At 36.7% G+C, this 18,799-nt stretch overlaps 3 protein-coding genes and 1 pseudogene across 4 annotated transcripts; 2 read left to right on the top strand and 2 right to left on the bottom strand.

Annotated features, from left to right (window-relative positions):
- Positions 1-4,874: 4,874 nt before the first annotated feature.
- On the bottom strand, positions 4,875-7,935 carry LOC120001399 (protein DETOXIFICATION 16-like). Of its 2 annotated transcripts, XM_038849711.1 has the most exons (9): positions 7,683-7,935; positions 7,157-7,463; positions 6,382-6,926; positions 6,166-6,252; positions 5,989-6,045; positions 5,677-5,915; positions 5,474-5,592; positions 5,299-5,385; positions 4,875-5,107 (listed from the first exon to the last, which is right to left on the bottom strand). In XM_038849711.1, the coding sequence occupies exons 2-9, from the start codon at positions 7,442-7,444 to the stop codon at positions 5,048-5,050; spliced, it is 1,482 nt and encodes a 493-aa protein (XP_038705639.1). In that variant the 5' UTR covers positions 7,445-7,463; positions 7,683-7,935; the 3' UTR covers positions 4,875-5,047. The 2 variants fall into 2 exon arrangements, with proteins under 2 accessions (XP_038705639.1, XP_038705640.1); XM_038849712.1 differs by lacking the exon at positions 7,683-7,935 and having other exon boundaries at positions 6,382-6,922; positions 7,157-7,437.
- Positions 7,936-9,271: 1,336 nt separating this feature from the next.
- LOC120003089 lies at positions 9,272-11,612 on the top strand (annotated as a pseudogene).
- A 633-nt stretch (positions 11,613-12,245) lies between these two features.
- LOC120002315 lies at positions 12,246-14,613 on the top strand. Its single transcript, XM_038851038.1, has 4 exons — positions 12,246-12,435; positions 12,529-12,622; positions 13,110-13,319; positions 13,728-14,613. The coding sequence occupies exons 1-4, from the start codon at positions 12,331-12,333 to the stop codon at positions 14,390-14,392; spliced, it is 1,074 nt and encodes a 357-aa protein (XP_038706966.1). The 5' UTR covers positions 12,246-12,330; the 3' UTR covers positions 14,393-14,613.
- A 43-nt stretch (positions 14,614-14,656) lies between these two features.
- On the bottom strand, positions 14,657-18,046 carry LOC120002316 (sec-independent protein translocase protein TATC, chloroplastic-like). Its single transcript, XM_038851039.1, has 4 exons — positions 17,628-18,046; positions 16,577-16,884; positions 15,578-15,868; positions 14,657-15,054 (listed from the first exon to the last, which is right to left on the bottom strand). The coding sequence occupies exons 1-4, from the start codon at positions 17,881-17,883 to the stop codon at positions 14,845-14,847; spliced, it is 1,065 nt and encodes a 354-aa protein (XP_038706967.1). The 5' UTR covers positions 17,884-18,046; the 3' UTR covers positions 14,657-14,844.
- Positions 18,047-18,799: the final 753 nt, after the last annotated feature.

Here is an 18,799-nt window from a genome sequence, read left to right on the forward strand (position 1 = left end):
TCGTTGAAGGAAATAAATGATGCATATCACAGCATAAATGATTTGATTTGATTTCATTGCCTTTTCAAACCTCAATTCCTTATTAAAACTCATTTATTATTTGACATGCCCTAATTAATGCGTGATTATGGTTATAATTGGGTTATATTTCTCATCCCTCTCCTATAAATATAACCCAAAACAACAAACAAATCACTCTTACGTTTTTCTCTGAATTGATTCCCATGGCCGGAGAAATTAACCAGTCTGAAACCTCATCGGGGTCTTACAAATTCACGCTCTCACTTGCATACCTTGTAAAAGAGAGTGATGTGTCAGTGCACGTGAACCGTACCGCTCTCAACATCACAGCTAGCATAACTCAGCAGTCGACCAACAATACTTCTAACAGTAGGAGTCGAAGCGAATATTACCAAAAAATAAGTAGGAACGCAATTATGCCAAGGGATGCAGACTATGAAAGAATGACCTACAAAGTCCGTGGCAACACTATAAGTGTGGTTATCCCAAAGAAGTAGAAATCTTATGCCTCCATTGTTTTTAGTACGTTAATACGTTATGTCATGGGAAATTAATAAATATATATATGATAATGACTAATAAAATAATTTGATTTCTATTCTACGTCTTGTTGTTCATTAATCACCTCTATTTTTTTTTTCTTTTGAGGTTATGTGATGATTTATTTACTAATAATTGGTAGTATTATAGATATAGTCATCATATGTAGGGGTGGCAAAAAAACAAGTTTCGGATCGGACAATTTCTTGTGTTTACTAAATATTTATATGTCTGGATGACGCTAATCAGGATTGAATTTCAGACGTATTCAATTAACCAATCTGGATTGGTTTAAATTCAGACACTAAATCTAATCTGAGTTAGGGTCCGGACAAAATTTATGTTTTTTAAACCCGGATCCGGTTTTAAATGGACAAAAAGTTTGTGTTTTGACTCGAATTTCAGACATATAACTTAAATCCAAATTTGATTTACTACGGATTGAACAAATTCGATTATTTGAACTGGATTGAGTTTTGCCATCCCTAATGACATATATAGAATGGATGTATGACGCCTAATTGCTTTTTCATATTTGTCATGAAAATTATGTACAAGAATCGCTAAATACAAGCGATGCACCAAACGCACGCTCCAAGAATTGAAAAAAGAACATAATAAAACCCAAAAAAATGGCGGAGACAATGACTAACAGTCTTTTCTTAGTAGTTTGACATATACTGTATTAATCTTCCTGACCTTTTGCGATATTGAGACTTCCTTCTACACTTGACAGTATTGCTATTTGCAACATCATGGATGGCAAAATGCACTACAAGCCAAAAAAAAAAAAATTGTAGGGGTGAGTAGCACTAAACTTGTATTTTTCTCTTTGCACCTTGACTGCTTTTAACTTGTTTTGGATGGAAATTAATAAATATTTTAAATAATGAATGAAATAATTTACTCAAACTTGTATTATTATCTTGCACAATTTGACTTCTCGTGCATATTCTTTCAAATTCAATGGCTATATATATATATATATATATTTAGAATGATTCAGATTCTGAGAGTTGGAAAATCACTAGAATCAATGATGGAAAGATTTCTTCACCTGCACTAGTGGTAGTTGAAGAGGAATCATAAACTTTTGTGCCTCCACCCACCCTGCTGCTGATGTTAATTAGCTACTACAATTTGACTTACACTTGCCCTTTTTGGCTTTTGCAATGCGAAATCTCAGTTTCTTCTGCTACTTATAATGGAACAAGGATGAGACAAAAGGGTCCGGTGTGTGGTTCATATCCATTATTATTCTTGTTTTCCATCAATCGGTCTATCATCATAAAGATTAATATCCCTGTCCGGCTCTCCGTGTGTTACATGTACCCCCGTAACTTTTCTTACCCTAGCTTGGGCAAGCTTTTTGCCCAAGCTAGGGTAAGAAAAGTATGCATATCACAGGGTGCTAACCCTTAATTCGGATTTGGTCAAATAACAAAGAAACGTATCAGTTTTATTGAAGGAAACAAATCTTTACCCGAACAAACAAATTCATCAAAAAAAAAAAAACCAGACAAACAAAATCCTTGACTTTGTTTTTTTTTGAAGGAAACAAATTCCTTAACTATTCAACTTGAGTCAACTAATTAAAGAGTCGAAGCCAATATTCCCAAAATATAAGCAGCAGTGCAACTATGCTTAAGGATGCAGATTATAGGGGAATGAACTACACAGTTAGTAGCAACACCATGACTGTGGTTGTTCCCAAGCAGAAGAAATCTTATGTCTGCCTTTATTGGTTTTAATAACTAATGAAATAACTTGATTTCTGTTCTACATCTTATTGTTCAAATGCAATTTGATTTCTGCCATTGGTGAGGGTTTCGAGAAATACTGGCTAGGGTTTGAAGAGACTGACTGCGAGCAATGTGTTTACTATTTGTACAGCTGAGATTGTTTGATGGATCTGACTTATGCCCGACTTTCATCAATGGTGGGCTCAATGGCCCAGTCTGATACGAATGCGGGTAAATTGCCTGTTAATGACTTAATTACCAAATTAAGTATTAGTATTAATAAACAGCGGACACTTTTTACACAGTAATAATTAACCACACAATAAACACCTAACAGTGACCAATAAAAGTAAATAACAGTAATTAAACTATCCTATTTATTAATTAGCAAGTAATTAAACCAAACTCCTCCATCCTTCTTAGACTTAAGAGAAGCATGAGAAAAGCGAGCTCAACACCCCCTTCCCTTGCCGCTTCTTCTTCTCACACTTTGGGCAATATTCCGGACTCACCATCACACCAACATCCTCTATTTCTTTTTTCTCCTCATAGTCTTCTTCTTTGGGCTTGTTCTTCTGAATCAAATCATAGGTGGTGTTCACCTCGCTTACATTCCTCAATATATTCTCCACCTTGTCAAACTCCGAGGTCTCCTTGCTAGTGGAGGCTCGGTGCTCTAATCCAACACCACCTGATTTGTCAAATACAAATCTTCTTAAATCCGTCCTCTTCTCTGTTGTCTCCCATTTGGAGATGTTGTTCTCGTTTGAGAACTTGCTGACTTGGACAATTTCTTTGTCTGGGGTACCCATCAAATTTTCAGACGATAGATCTCCAGAAAGATAACTATGGTAGAGATCGCTGTGATTGGGAGGGTTGGGATCGAGATTTGGAACTGGGTAGGGAAAAGAAGAGTAGAATGGGGCTGCCATTGTTCTCCCATAACCATGGCTCCCATCCTCACTATTTTCTTCAGGTCTGTAGAGGGAGAGGGATGAAGAAGCCATTGATAACTTGTTAGATTGAGATGAATTCTGAGATTGAGATGTATTTAAATGCAATTTAATCTGTAACTCTTAAAAAATTACTTCTCATAGTAAGAACAAAAATGACTTGTAATAGCAAGGATAGAAATTTTTCAACAAATGATATCACGGAATTGCAAAAGATGCACATGCGCATGTTTCGTAAAATACATTTAAAATAAAAAAAAAAACTGGGAGGGGATACATTTAAATCTAATTAATTGGTTATAATCACTAAATTAAATCTAGGGACATTGTGTCATAACAAAAGTTTGCAATAAAATTTGAGTTTAATGAATCTAATTAAAATAAATCCGTGTTTATACATTGGTTTTCCGGTACAAAATGAGTCACTTCAAATAAGTTCATTATACCGACCAAGCAGTTTATCTGATTAAAAAAAAATGCTAACGCTTAATTATGATCCGATCGATAACAAAGAAACGTGTCAATATTATTGAGATTGGAATCAAATCATATCATGCTGTGTATAGTATTCCTTAAGTATTTCAAATTAAGTCAATAACAGATTCCTAAGGTTGATTCCATTACCTTAATTTTCAAACATAATTACCTTATTAAACTCATTTATTATTTGACATGCCCCAAAGCATGATTATGGTTATAAAGAAGCAAATATGATAGTATTATATATTTATATATTTCTCGTTCATCTCCTACAAATATAAACTAAAACCTCCAAATTACTCTTAATTTTTTTTCTCTTAATTGATTCCGATGCTCGGAGAAATTTCTAAGTCTGAAACCCCTTCAGGGTCTTATAAGTTCACACTTTCACTTTCATACCCTCCAAGAGAGCGTGATGTATCGGTGAAAGCAAACCGCGTCGTTCTCAACATCAAAGCTAGCGTCAGCCAAACTGAACAGTGGACCGACGATACTTCTAATAACAGAAGTCAACACGAATATTACGAAAGAATAAGTGAGATCGCAATTATGCCAAAGGATGCAGACTATGAAAAAATGACCTACACAGTCAGTGACAACACTATAACTGTGGTTATCCCCAAAAAGTAGAAATCGATTGTTTTTAGTACGTTATGTCATATAATTAATAAATATATGCTAAATAAGCTAATAAAGCATGAAATAATTTTATTTATATTATACATCTTGTTTTTTCATTAATCCTCTTTCTTCTCTTTTTAATTTCTTTTCTTTTTATGTCATGACTCATGAATATGATTTGTTTACCAATAATAGGGTACCATTATAGATAAATTAAATCATAATTGCTTTTTCATCTTTGTCATGAAATTGACCCTTCTCGTACATAGACACTTGCCCATTTTGGCCTTTGCAACGCAAAATTTCACTTTCTTCTGCTACTGCTAATAGAACAAGGATGAGACAAAACTGTGGTTGTTCCCAAGCAGAAGAAATTGTATGCCTGCCTTTATTGTTTTTAATAACTAATGAAATAATTTGATTTCTGTTCGTACATAGACACTGGCCCTTTATGCAATGCAAATCAATTTCAACTTATGCTACTCTAATGGAATGCTACTCTAATGGAAGAAGGATCAGACCAAAGGGGTGTGGTTCATATACATTCTTCCTGTTTCTTCATCAATCGGTCTATCATCAAAAAGAATAATCCCTGTCCCTGTGTTACATAGACATCATACCTGTAAGTCTGTAACCAAATATCTCACAATACGAGTAATGGGATAATCTCATTGCTATTGCTACCCAAGTCTATGCCGCCGTGTAAATGGCATTCTCAGCTTCCTTAACCATGCGTGTCGCCTTTGCTGCCTGGGAAGGATGGTAGAAACAGAGAGAGAAAAAAACAGAAAAAACAGTATTATTTAGAAATCATCTAAAAAACAATCACCACAGTTTTCACAGGAGAAATATTATCCCAGTCTTATCAGCTTTTAATTTTCTGTTCATTAGGGCAAACCCGTAGTCTAGTAGTAAAAGCTCATACATGTTTATAGACTCACCTCCTGATCCCAATTAGTGCATGCATTTACTGTAACAAGTGCCACAACTTGCACTGTCAATCCACATATAATTCCCATCCAGAGCCCCTGCTTATCCATTTTGAAAGTCACCAAAAATTCATCAATGCGATTTGTGTGAGTGTTTTCGGTGAGTGAGAGAGTGAGAGAGACCAACCATGCCTCCGATATGCAATACAAATGCGAATATCACAGCAACTGGAATTCCCACAACATAGTATGCCACAAGGTTTATGGATACGCATAAATTTTGCCATCCACATCCTCTTGCAGCTCCTACAAGTACCAATTACACACTTAAAATTGTTTGCAAATAGCAATCCTTAATTCAGTAAGAAGTGCCAACATTGCTATTGATACCTGAAAGCACACATTGGAATCCATCTAAGAAGTTGGATAGAGCTAGCAGGGGCAACATTTTCGCAACATATTTGATAATCTCTTCTTCATTGCTATAGAGCTTTCCCCATACATGGCGTACCAAGATTGTAGTTATTCCAACTATTGCACCCTGTGAGAGGGCCATAACAATCATCACATTGAGAGCCAATCGTGCAGCTTGTGCACGCCCTGCTCCCAATTCGTTTGAAACTCTTGTGCTATATAGAAGTAAGAGATGTAATTGAAAACGGGTATATAACGAGATAATATAACTGTAATAACTTTACAGACCTTATTGCACCGCCAAGACCCACAGATACCATATACACCATCCAACAAGTGTTAAGGCTGGAAAAAGTGAACAAAAATGTAAGCCAATCTTTAATTTGGTTTGCGTTAATGATTTTATCCAAGTACAGGTGAAGGAAAATTAAGAAAAGATAAAGAGATAAAAAGGAAAAAAAGAACCTTATTGATAACACAGATGTTTCAAGTTTGGGATTTGGTAGAAGACCAGACAAGAGAACAACCATCTCAAAGGACCAATATTCCAAGCTGTCACTCAAAAAACAAAAAAAAAGTACTTGCCTATTGATAGAAAAATAAGACCTTTTTTTTTCAGACATGTTAGAGAAATAAGAATTAAGATGGCCAAAGTCCAAACAGGAGATGAAAATTGATTACCAAATCATAATCGCTGATGAAACAGCAAGCCTTATAAAGCTTAAGATATCATGCAATGCTTCCTTTGAAAATCCCTTCCAAGTTTCTACACAGGTGGGAGATAACGTAATGTACAACGCTAACATAAGAACATTGACCCAATTAGAAATGCTGATTGCCAGGGCTGCTCCTCTGCTTTCAAGGCCAGATTTGAAAACCAGTAGCCAACAAACAAGAATGTGAAGAGCAGCGGTGAACCCAGAGGTTATCAACATAGGAAAAACAATGTTCTGGGTTTGTAAAAATCTGTTGAGACATTGAAGAAGGCCGTAGGAAAAAAGGCCAGGAATCATCCACCTATTAAATGTTCCTGCTTTGGTCGATATCTCTGGATCCTGACCTAGAGTTGTAAGAATGGAGCCAGTATAAAACCATACAACTGCAATAGGAATGCTTAAGGCCAGGAGGGTCATCATTGCCCTCTGCATGTGAACACCTAGCATATGGTATTGTTTGGCTCCATAGGCTTGCCCACACAGTGTCTCCAATGCACTTCCCATGCCTAGCTATTCACATTTGTATAAAAAAAAATTCATCATAATCTCACTTGAAAATTAAGGAGGCATCAGTTTGAGCAATATTAAGCCCGCTTACATTCTTTGCTTAAACACTAAAATTGAATCTGCTTTCCAGAATCAGCCATGTTACTTTAGCCAGCAACATTGTGGCTCCTTATTGCAGTCGCAACATAAGGAAATTAACACCATCCTAAACTGAGAAAGAATAGTTGATTTACCAGAACATTGAAACCGGTCACTGAAGCAAAGGAAGAAGCCATGGAGGCACCGGAAAGAGCCAGCTCACCAAGATGACCAACGAACATAATTGCTATTACTTGTAAGCAGTACTGCAACAAACTTACTGCTATAAGAGGCCCAGCTATCCAGACTTGCTTGTGTACTTCTTCAATGATATCTGCTCGAGAAAACCCTCGTTGAGATTCTCCCACTTCGACTACAAGTCTTGTTTGTTGCGGTGGGAGCAGCGGAGATTTGAGAACTAAACCCTCTTCTCCTTGCATCATCCCCGGAATGGCAGTATACCTTGTCAGTTGAGAAAGAATGAACAAAGTGCATCTCCACCATACATTTATCAATTCACAAATTAAAAGAAATGATAGGTAGCTTCAAAGAATGCAATTCCAATTCGAAGTTCCATCCTACAAAATCTGTTTCCTTATCTTATTCAGTTAAAATCTCATAATTACACAATCTTCCGACTATCTTTGTTTTTCTAGCTAAATTTCAGAATGAATCACATACCACTTTTGGATTGACCAAACTCGACGGACAGTATGAAGATGGGGCGACCACGAGCTCTCTGTCTCACCAAACCAGGGAATCTGCAGAGCACAGCACAGCAGCAGGAGCTATTGTCTTGGGAATTCCAAGATTTTCCATTCAAGTTAGGGTTTCTTCTTGGATTTCAACATATATTCATAGGAGATGAAGATTACACCATCGGCCTGATCAAGTTTCTTGGATTTCAACAGATAGTCGAATGATGAGTAAACGCCGTCATCGTTTGCTTTCATTGGAAGAGGGGAGGACCATCAAAGCTGGCGTATTTAAATTTTAAATTTTGAATTGGGCTTTTATTTAACGTACATACATTAATCGGGCTTCTGGGTTTCGTCGAGCCCAAAATACAAACTGCATGTTCAGCCCGAAATAGGGCTTCAGAGGCCCAACTCTCCAAAGGGACAATACATTAGTGAAATATTTTAGGAACTTAAAATTTATATTTAATTCAGTCAAAGAACTTAAGAAAGTTGTGGGGATGCAGAAAATAGGCCCAAAAAAGAGGGATAAATAAATAAATAAATAGAGCTAGGCTGTGTTTCCACGTGAACATGTGGTCAAAGGTATACCATTTAGGCTAGTCAATCTGTTCATAATACACAATTAAGCTAACCAAAAAGATCATAGAGTGCTGATCTATACAATGCCATAAATAAAATGGAAAATTAACATTTCAATGGATTTATACATATTGCTTGTTTGAAATTATTTCATATTTTTCTTAAAATAAAGATTATTTCACCCTATCAAGCTTACATCAAACCGGATAAATCTCATCATATACATGATTCAAAGGCAACTCAAATCAGGTAAATCAAAAAAAAAATCGATCTTTAGATGTGCAATGAGTAATCAATGAGGGAGCGCAATAATGTGCAAATTAGGTATGCAAAGTTCGTATATGATAATTTCATATATGAATTATGTAGGAATCGAATTCACAACCTCCATATAATGAAGGCTTGATCGAGTTGAATATATTTTTGTTGACAATGTTTTTCACTAAAAGTATATCCAAATCAATTTGATATATGTGTGTGTGGGATTTGGATCTTTGTCGAGATTGGTTTAAATTAATTAATTAAAGTTGGATTTGATTGTGGAGATATATGAAATTATGAAGTCTACAATCAATATATATATGTACATATCTTAGTTGCCAAATCTGTCATGCAGCTCATGCCTCTTGAGTAAAAAACTCTACTCTCTATAATAAAATACCAAGAAATCTCAACATTCTAGGTCATGAGTTGCATGTCTAACAAATTAATTCGGAAAACACTTGTCAGAAATATATATATATATATATATATATATGTATATATGCATGTATAGTCATCGTGAAAAAGCAAAACCATAATTGTCAACGACGATCTACCACCGCCTTCAAATCTTGAATAAAAAATATTTTTTAAAAAAAAAAACAACACACATGGTGGCCAGATGGCCTATTAATTAGTACTTCGTAAGATTCAAGGATAAATATAATAAGATCTCTTGCACAGGTCATAACACAAGCCAGCTCTAACTCTAGCTTTCTCTGGAAACAACAATGGGAGACACGGAGAACCTAGAGAAGGGTTTGTTGGTTAGAGATGATTGTGTGGGAGAAGAAGAAGAAAAGGAGGGGTTGTTGATGGAGGAAGTGAAGAGAGTAGGATACATAGCAGGACCAATGGTGGCTGTAAATGTTTCGCAATATTCCTTGCAAGTTATAGCAATCATGATGGTTGGTCATCTTGGTGAAGTCTCTCTTTCTAGTACTGCCATCACCATGTCTTTCTGTGCTGTCTCTGGATTCAGTCTCGCTGTAAGTCTTTTATTACTAATTCTCGTTGTCTTGATAAATTCATTCGCCACACGTAATATCCGCAAATCATATAGGTGGATTAAGTCCTGGGCAAACCCAGTATGGAAATGACATCAAATCGCATTAGAGTAAGTGTTAGAATCTACAACCTCTCGTGCACATGCGCTAAGAGATTCAAACAACTAACTTACCATTTGAACGAACGCTTTTTTATTTTCTACTAATTGTATGTTAATCTACAGTTTGGAATGTCAACTGCACTTGAAACTCTATGTGGTCAAGCTTATGGAGCTCAACAATATCAAACACTTGGAACTCAAACATACACTGCCATGCTTTGTATAAATCTTGTCTGCATCCCAGTATCAGTGCTTTGGACCAATACGGGAAAAATACTTGCTTTGATAGGCCAAGACCCTTTAGTCTCACACGAAGCCAGTCGATTCGCAACGTGTCTAATCCCTGCGCTCTTTGGCTATGCAAATCTTCAGTCACTCGTTCGATACTTTCAGATGCAGAGTTTGACTGTTCCTTTGCTCATAAGCGCTTTCACTACTCTCTGTTTCCACATTGTGGTCTGTTGGGTTTTGGTGTTCAAGACTGGATTAGGCAACATTGGAGCAGCATTAGCAATCGATTGCTCTTACTGGTTGAATGTGATTTTGCTTGGATTGTACATGAAATTTTCTCCTACTTGTGCAAAAACTCGTACACCGATGACTATGGAGCTTTTCCGGGGAGTCAGGAAGTTTTTTCGCTTTGCCATCCCTTCTGCTGTTATGATTTGGTACTTAACTCTCATACTTTTTTATTTGTTGCCTGTAATTGATTTCAATGTCAAAATTTCTAATGCGAATTCTCTTATTTGACATAATGTGAAGCCTAAAATGGTGGTCGACTGAGTTGATTACGCTGCTTTCCGGGTTTCTGCCAAATTCAAAGCTTGAAACTTCAATCCTCTCTGTTTGGTATTTTTCTATGCAACACATTATTTGTATTTCATTATCATCACCAGGTATGATTTAAGATATTATTAACTGGTTTTCTCAACAGCATCGCATGCTTTGCCGCACTCAATATGATATCAGATGGACTAGGAGCTGCAACAAGGTCTGTTTTTTTTTCCAACACACATTTTCAATCTCTTGTTTTACTGATTCACCAACTTTGATTATGTTTTTGGTTTAATTAGTTCGAGAGTTTCAAATGAACTGGGAGCCGGGAACCCAGGAAAAGCTCGGATGGCCGTCCGCGTTGTGTTGCTTATTGCAGTGACAGAGTCCGTGATAGTAAGCTCAATTCTGTTCGCCACACGGAATGTTTTTGGTTATGTTTCCAGCGACGAGAAAGAAATCGTGGACTACGTCGCGAAAATGGCTCCTCTGTTATGTATCTCTGTCATTTTGGATGTGTTACAAGGGGTTCTTTCAGGTCAGTTTGTGCCTATTTACATAAATTTTGCAGCAATTGAGGCATAATTTGGCTAATATTTGTTGATATTGTTCAGGTGTTGCTAGAGGGAGTGGGTGGCAAGATATGGGGGCATAAGTTAACCTTGCTGCTTATTATCTATGTGGAATTCCAGTAGCTGCAACGTTAGGTTTCTGGTTAGAAATGAGAGGGAGAGGCCTTTGGATTGGAATACAAGTTGGTGCTCTTTTGTAAACACTTTTGCTGTCTATCATAACAAGTTGCACCAACTGGGAGAAACAGGTTTGCCTCCATTTTCAGATTTCTCAAGTTTAATATCTATACATACATACATACATACATACATATATATATATATATATATATATATATATATATATATTGTTTGATTTTGTTGATGTGAGATGTTTGGGTGTTGCAGGCAAACAAGGCAAAGAAGATGATATTTGAGGAAGATTTAAGTAAAAAGGGATTAATTATGTGAAAGAAAGACTAGTGTTGAGTTTATTTTCCAACGGTGAGAATTGTAGGAGAAATGGGAATTTGATGTATTTTTTTTATTATATCGTTGGAACGTCTCCAAGGCAGTAGACGGAGTAAATCCTAGACTCGTGATTTTGATGTAGTTAATAGTGTTTTTGTAATGGTGATGAAGCTCCTCTACAATCTTGTTGTTATTTGCATTATAAAGAGACAATATTCAAACAAAATAGACAATATATTTTTGGTATAAGGTTATATATGAGGTTTCTTGTGTGCGGTCTTAATTTACGGGTCTAACTTAGCCGTCAAATCACATCAATGGGTGAGATTTCACTTAATCAAAATTAACCCCAACACCCAGCGGGGCAGCTCTCTCATCCATATCTTCTCACAACGACTGGCGCAACCCTTCTCTTCTCCTCATCTGTTTCCCCTAAGAGAAGGGCAACCCGCAGGGTTGCTTCGAAATTATCGTGATGATTTTTGTAAGAAAACTGCTTGAGATCCCCACAAAGTGACTACCAATTAATGTGCACTATTGAATGCAACTAACCAAATGTCATTTTAATACTACATAAATTTGAGGGTCATATTTTAAGATGTAGCGTTACTCTTTTGTAAAATGGACGGAATAACTAGTTTCCATCCATTTAAGTATCCGCCCACAAAGTAGAAAAGTATACTGGGCCCAATGAAATGTCAATCTTATTCAGGCCCATTATTTAAGTAGAGTAAGGCCAATGAAATGTCGATACTTTTTAAAGTCTTTTACCTTTACCCCCTGATTTTTTTCCCTATAAAAGGGGTACCGTAACGCCACTTCTCTACCACAGTCCGCAGCGGCAAACCCTCAACCCAAACGGCACAAGGGAGCTAGAGACAGAGATGGCGAAGCCGGAGAACAAGCAAAAGCAAACGCGAGAGGAGTCCCACCTGCGACTGAAGAAAATTATCAATTCGCACTTCGAAAACCTAAAGGAGACCAACGAGGTGTGTTTTGTGGTTTAGGAAAATTCAACTATATGCGGCTATGGTTTTGGGAGTGGTTCGTGTGATTTCAGGATTTCTGTTTGTATCGTGCAGGTTTTGTATAATACTCGACGTTCTTCTTCGGAGAAAGTGAACTGGGAAGAGATTGTGAAGATGGGCGACCATATCTATAAGCACGCTACTATTGGTATCAATTTCTTCATTCTTCGTTCTCCTCTTGTTTCTGCATTTTATCGAACAAGAATTTCTGTTTCTGCTTGTTTTTCATATTTACATATAGTGTCCTCTGAGAAAATTAGTCGTATTTGTAATCATTAAGTCACCATTTATAACACAGGAGCACAATTATTGTTTTGTGTTTTGGGTTTTCTGGGCGTTGACATGAGGATAGTTCATAAAATGAATAGTAGATTTATGGTTGATCAGCTATCTTAGTCTTTTAGCTTTACTTTCTGGATTTTTATGAAGGAGAATGAGTCTCAGTCTCTCAGATGAAGATATCTTGATAGTTTTGATCAGTCATCTGGCATTGAAAGGAGATTTGAGACCTGTTTTGATACCTTTTTATGCTTTACTTCCCCATATAAAAGAGGGAAAGTTAATGTGAATTGTGGTTCTTATTGATTCGCTCTGGTTATATTGATTATCGACAGTGTCTTCTTTTTAAAATGCAGTGGGAATGCTTTTCAATGGGCAAACACCAGAAGCCAAAGAACTGGAGGAAAGCATAGAAATATACTTCAACTTAATACAGGGCTTACTTTTTCTTTCTCATGGAAGCAAAGTTGGCGCAGGATATACTCTTTCTTCCTATATAGAGTCATCTGTATCAAAAGTTGTTGACAGCAGTAATCGGTTGCTGATGGACTCTGTCACTTTATATGGTTCTCTCTCTCTCTCTCATCCTCCCCCCCCTCCCTCCCACGGACAATTGCACACACACACACACACACAATATGATGAAAAGTTAGGCACTGTTCTGTGCAGTTTCTATGATAACTGTAATTCTTCACTACATCAGAAAGATAATTGAGGGCCTGGAGCTTTGGCATCGGCATGGAGGATTTATAGTTGTAGATAATTAACTATAGCCAACCACATAAGCACTGAGAAATAGGATAATAGCTTCTTGTTATCATTGATGAGATAATTTTGTGTGTTATTTTTAATCATTTTAGTAGTGATAGAATATTACTTCGAACATCATTGTGATTCACTCACACCAATGGTTAAATCTGGCAACAAGGTTTTTTATTTCTCTGCTTTAATGTTCCTGTAATGGATGTTAACAGGATTTCCTGATAGAAAGGTCCCAATTCCACAGTTAGTTGGTGTTGTGTGGGATGCATGTTCTGCTCTAAAGAAAACTCCTACTACAAATATCACAGCGATCGGGCGAGCAGTGACGCAAAATTCAGCTTCTATCAAGGATGTCCTTCGCGAGATGAAAGAGCTCAACCCAGCTCCCTCTGGTGGTGCTTCAAGCAGTGGACCTGATGATGCTTATAACGTGGCTGGTGATGATCTAGGTAATGACTTGTCGCTTGAAGAGATGGCAGTTGTTCAATCAGCGATCTTCGTGGTGTCTGATACCCTTAAAGTTATGAAGGAACTTATACGGGCCATCACTGGTTTTCTGAAGCTGGAAACTGACAAAGGCACTGGTTCAAAAACTTTCGTAGTATCTTTGGAAAAATTAGCGGACTCATGCAATGGAATCCGATCACAGATTGATCATATTGGGGCTTGTCTTTACCCTCCGCAAGATTCTCTGGAGTTAAAAACTGCTGTGAAGAAAATAGTGAGCCATGTCAATGAACTGCAGCAAGAAGTTGAGCATCTTGAAAGCTCTTCAGAAGTTCTCTCTCAAGCATGCAACACTTTGAAGGTTTCATTGAGCCAAATGGAATACAGTCTAGATAATCCCAATACAATTGATATGCCAAATCAACCGTAAATTGTCCATGCTAGCAAGCTAGCAACTAGGTGAAATGGTGTGGTTTGGTGAAGGTCATGGTTTGAATCAGGTAGTTTTGTCAATATGTTTTACTTTGTTCGTTTTTGTTCTCCAGTATTATTTAATGATTAGTTTTGAGTTCCAGATTGTAAAAGTATGGCTGAACCTGAGAAGAATTTTGGTTCCTGCATCAAATTATATCAAGTCATTGTCTTCTGTCAGTGCTTTGGACTGAAATCGCTTGCCGTGATCAAACACCACAGCTTATTCTCACAACTTTGAGACATCTTCCTTTGCATATAGTGATGGAAAAAAGTATTATGGTACACATAAGATACACTATCCACATTATAAACCCATTATCCTCTCTCAAGTGGTCTGCGACACATTGCTCACTGATTTATTCGAGTGTTGGTCACAACCCCTAAGCATTGATGTAGTAGGATAACAAATCACTTCCCTGTAAGCTTGACCACCCATGCGCCACCCAGGTACAGACCTAGAAGGGGTGCTGCAAGAAGCATTTGAGTGAGAGGATCAGTTGATGGTGTAAGTACAGCAGCTGCTACAACTGCACCGACAACCACATATCTCCATATTGATAGCATTTGGTCCCCGGACACCAAACCAACTTGTCCCAGTAGAAACTGAATAACTGGAACCTGAAGAAGAGACAGAATGAACGACATCTTTATCACTATTCCTATTGCAATGGGGAAAAGAATATAATCCTTGATGTATGCATTCATTAGGTCATAATAATTCCAATTTCTATAGCACAAGACTGCAGAATTTTGCCATAAGATCTCTTATACCGCAAAAAGTGATAGTAACCATAAATTAAGATAATAAGAAAAAAGAAGAAGAGGAGGAATGCCGCTTTAATCAGTAAACTCATTAAGTGATGAACAAAAATTAGTAACCCCATTTTCCCCTCAGTCCTTTCCCATAGAAAACCTCCAACATAGTTGTTGCAAAATCAACTACAATGATAATAAGGGAAATTCTAGACCTTTTACCATACAAAAAGAACGAGACAAATTTTACCAAAGAAAGAAGGAAACTGAAACAACATTGCAATTTCGAAGCACATTAAACTTCCATTCAAAAAGAATCAACATCACCGCAATGGAAATAAATTTATTTTGTGGAAATTAGCAATTTCTTCCAAGAACAAGCTCTAACCTGGAAAGACAAGCCTGTACTGAACATGAGAACAAGTACAAACTCAAAGTATTGATCAATCGACCAGAGGGATTCTACAACCCCTTCTGCATAGCTAACGAAGAAATTCAATGCTGCTGGAGTCAGGACCAAATAGGAGAATGCAATACCCGCGTAAAAAAGTACCGATGAGCCTAAAACAATTGGGCCCAAGAATCTCCTTTCTGCTCTTGTTAAACCTGGAAGTACAAAGGCTATAATCTCATAGAGAATTAAGGGGCTTCCCAAAAGGAGACCACTGTATCCTGATACCTGCAGGATATTAATATGGCAATGTTATTTATAAGAATTACTACAAATTTCATTATATTCGAAATAGATTTTCATGGGTGTCTGAATGCTGAAGTTGGTGATTATCTTGGCCCAATGCTGAAATCTAATGTCAATTCCGAGGAGTGCGATAAGAATAATCGCAAGCTAGATGAATAGGTATCATGCATTTGGGGCTATCAATTCTCTAGAGCCGATAAAAGATCCGTGATAGAGAACTTCCCCACTCTGAATGAAACAAATACATCTTATGACTAATGAAAACTGAAAAGCTAGTGCATTGAAGACAAGAGAAAAAGTTGAAACTGACATTGAACGAGGTGTAGTTTCAGTATATGGCACTCCTGTTACTTAAAAGGATTATGGCATACAAAATCATTTTATTACCGAGACTTCCAAACATTTCATTTTTTGCAATTCTATGACACATAAATCACGATGCTTCTGAACCTTCAAAGCAAATTCAAACATTTGCCAATCAAACAAGGCACAGTTAAAACTTAAAACCACTAACACAGGATTTCAGATGAATGATAAGTTGATAACACATTTGGCCAAGGTAGGCAGCATTTGAACTTTGTAAAACGATGCATTTGTCTCAGAAGTTTCTGCTAACAAGTAAAATTATTGCAACTTACAAAAATGATATGTATGGTTATAAAGAAAAGGAAGGACTGTATTTACTCAAACCTTTAAAGTAGTAAAAAAGAACTCTCCAGGAGCTAATTGTAGAAATCGCACACCCTGTTCTTTAACAGGAGCTTCAAGAAAAATGATAAGTTCTTTCGAAATTGCAAAGCAACCCAATATAGTAGCTCCAACAGCAAGAACAGAAACAAATATCCTCTGACGCAGCTCTTCAAGATGATCAAATATGCTCATCTCTTTATCATCTGGAAGTTCCTCTTTACTTGGGTAAAGAAGATTATAAAGTGAGCTTTCTTCATTATTTTGCCCAAAATTTTCTGAGATTCCCTCCTCTTGGCTAGCAGATACACCTATACATCCATTGAGAAAGCAATGTCATTGTCCAACCCATATATCTAGTTATATATCTCCAGATCATGATGAACCAAAAGTTAATGAGTAAAAAATAAACACATAAGTCAGATAAGTTAATAGTTGATACTTGATATACATGAGCCTTCAGAAGAAAATAGGAAAGAAGCACCAAAAGTCATAAATTGCCAATCTGGAATTCTATTAAACACGAGAGCAGCAAAATTCGCGAGTAATGAGTTTTGTCCATCGACATGGCTTCCTCACAGCAAGGTAGAAAAGTTACTCCAATGTTTCTTTAGCAAGAAACAAATCCCACAAAAGAAAATCTTCTCTTCCAATGTCATCTCATTCCAGATGAACTTCAATTCGGGTCTGACTTACGTTCCTACATACCACTAATTTCTGATAGACTAAATTCCAAAGAGTCTTTGTAGCTGACAAGGAAGGATGAAAAACTGAAGTGGAATTAGGAGTTGATTAGATTTACCTGTTTCTGCTTATTCTGAATTTGATAAATGATAAGCCAAACTCAGAACTAAAAAAAAAAGCACCACCTTAAACAAACCCTGTCCAATATATATGCAGCATTCAAACCATGAAATTGACTATAAGAACTAAGAACAAAAGCACAAACATAAATATATCCTTAGCTAAATTTCTAAGAGAATTATCATCAAACACCCCTCCCAACAAATATGAACAACTAAGCAAGAGCATATTTTATCGTTTGGTGGCATACCAATCCTATCTTCAACCGCAGACCCAACACCGCTGCCGCTACTGAACTCCCGCTGTTTATCCCTAACGTCGTCTTCAACTGCAAAGCAAACAAAGCTACTCAATTTCCTGCTGCTGTTCAAAGCACCGAGTCTCAATCTCCCTCTAATTGGTTTGTTCACGTTTGAAGAATAAGGTAACCAGATTCTATTGGACTTCGCACAGCGCCGATCGTGGAATTGCAAATGCGGTATGACAGCAGCACTTGTGCTCCCCATCTCTCCGTCTCTCTTTCTAGTTTCTTCTCCTTTTCAATCTCTCTCTATTCCATTCTAACACTTCGTACCTCCTTTTCGGGTCACGAAATGGTTTTTGCGTTCTGTACAGCAAAAGATCGAAGCAGTAATGGAGTATGGATATTCGATGAACGGTTGGCTCTGGTTATACGCTTTTTTTTTGGGCAAAAATATACATTTAGTTTAACCTTATTTCAATTTTGTCCCTAAATTTTTTTTACTCTTAAAATCATCCCTCTACTATTTAAAGATATCCCGTTCATCTCTCAAATAATTCAAATATCAGAAAAATCATATGTGACATCTCAATTGGCGTAATTTTTACACATGTCATCTTGCTTGACTTAAATTTTATACTTGTCATCTTACAAAATTCTCAAAATATCTAACTCTTCAAAATTTCAAATTATTTTATTGTATAATTTAAGCACTAAAAATATTAGATATTAATATATTATAGATAATATTGTTCACGTTTATCAAAATTTATCAATTAGGATTACTCCGATTTTCTAAGTAGATATCATATTAGATTTTTTCGATTACTCTATCATTTGAAGGATGAAATAAATATTTTTCAATAGTTGAAGGATGAAATTAGGAAAAAAAAATTAAAGATGAAAGTGAAATCAATGATATAGTTGAAGGATTAAATGTCATATTTTGTCTTTTTTTTTTCTACTGGATTTGCTGATATTTTGAAGGGCAAGCCCCAGGCGCAATTTAGCCGACTGCGTGGAAGACATCTATGGCCTATGGGACACAGCTAGCGTAAAAGCAAAACATTGGGCCTTTTCAGCCCAAAACTGAATGGGCCCGTTCCTATAAAGTCTCGAAAACACTTGCTGACCTTTCAAGAAACTGGGCTTAAATATTAATGAAACCCAAGCTCAAAATG

This window comes from Tripterygium wilfordii, chromosome 7, assembly GCF_013401445.1.
Source record: "Tripterygium wilfordii isolate XIE 37 chromosome 7, ASM1340144v1, whole genome shotgun sequence".
In the NCBI taxonomy this organism is placed as follows: domain Eukaryota; kingdom Viridiplantae; phylum Streptophyta; class Magnoliopsida; order Celastrales; family Celastraceae; genus Tripterygium; species Tripterygium wilfordii.

Coding starts and splice junctions, on each gene's coding strand:
- LOC120001399 (XM_038849711.1), bottom strand. CDS start 7,444: ATGATGCAAGGAGAAGAGGGTTTAGTTCTCAAATCTCCGCTGCTCCCA. Junction 5,916..5,988: donor GGTCTTGGCGGTGCAATAAG/GTCTGTAAAGTT, acceptor ACTTCTATATAG/CACAAGAGTTTCAAACGAAT. Junction 5,593..5,676: donor ATTCCAATGTGTGCTTTCAG/GTATCAATAGCA, acceptor TGGTACTTGTAG/GAGCTGCAAGAGGATGTGGA.
- LOC120002315 (XM_038851038.1), top strand. CDS start 12,331: ATGGCGAAGCCGGAGAACAAGCAAAAGCAAACGCGAGAGGAGTCCCAC. Junction 12,436..12,528: donor ACCTAAAGGAGACCAACGAG/GTGTGTTTTGTG, acceptor TGTATCGTGCAG/GTTTTGTATAATACTCGACG. Junction 13,320..13,727: donor GGACTCTGTCACTTTATATG/GTTCTCTCTCTC, acceptor GGATGTTAACAG/GATTTCCTGATAGAAAGGTC.
- LOC120002316 (XM_038851039.1), bottom strand. CDS start 17,883: ATGGGGAGCACAAGTGCTGCTGTCATACCGCATTTGCAATTCCACGAT. Junction 15,869..16,576: donor TCTTTTTTACTACTTTAAAG/GTTTGAGTAAAT, acceptor AATATCCTGCAG/GTATCAGGATACAGTGGTCT. Junction 15,055..15,577: donor GTACAGGCTTGTCTTTCCAG/GTTAGAGCTTGT, acceptor TCTCTTCTTCAG/GTTCCAGTTATTCAGTTTCT.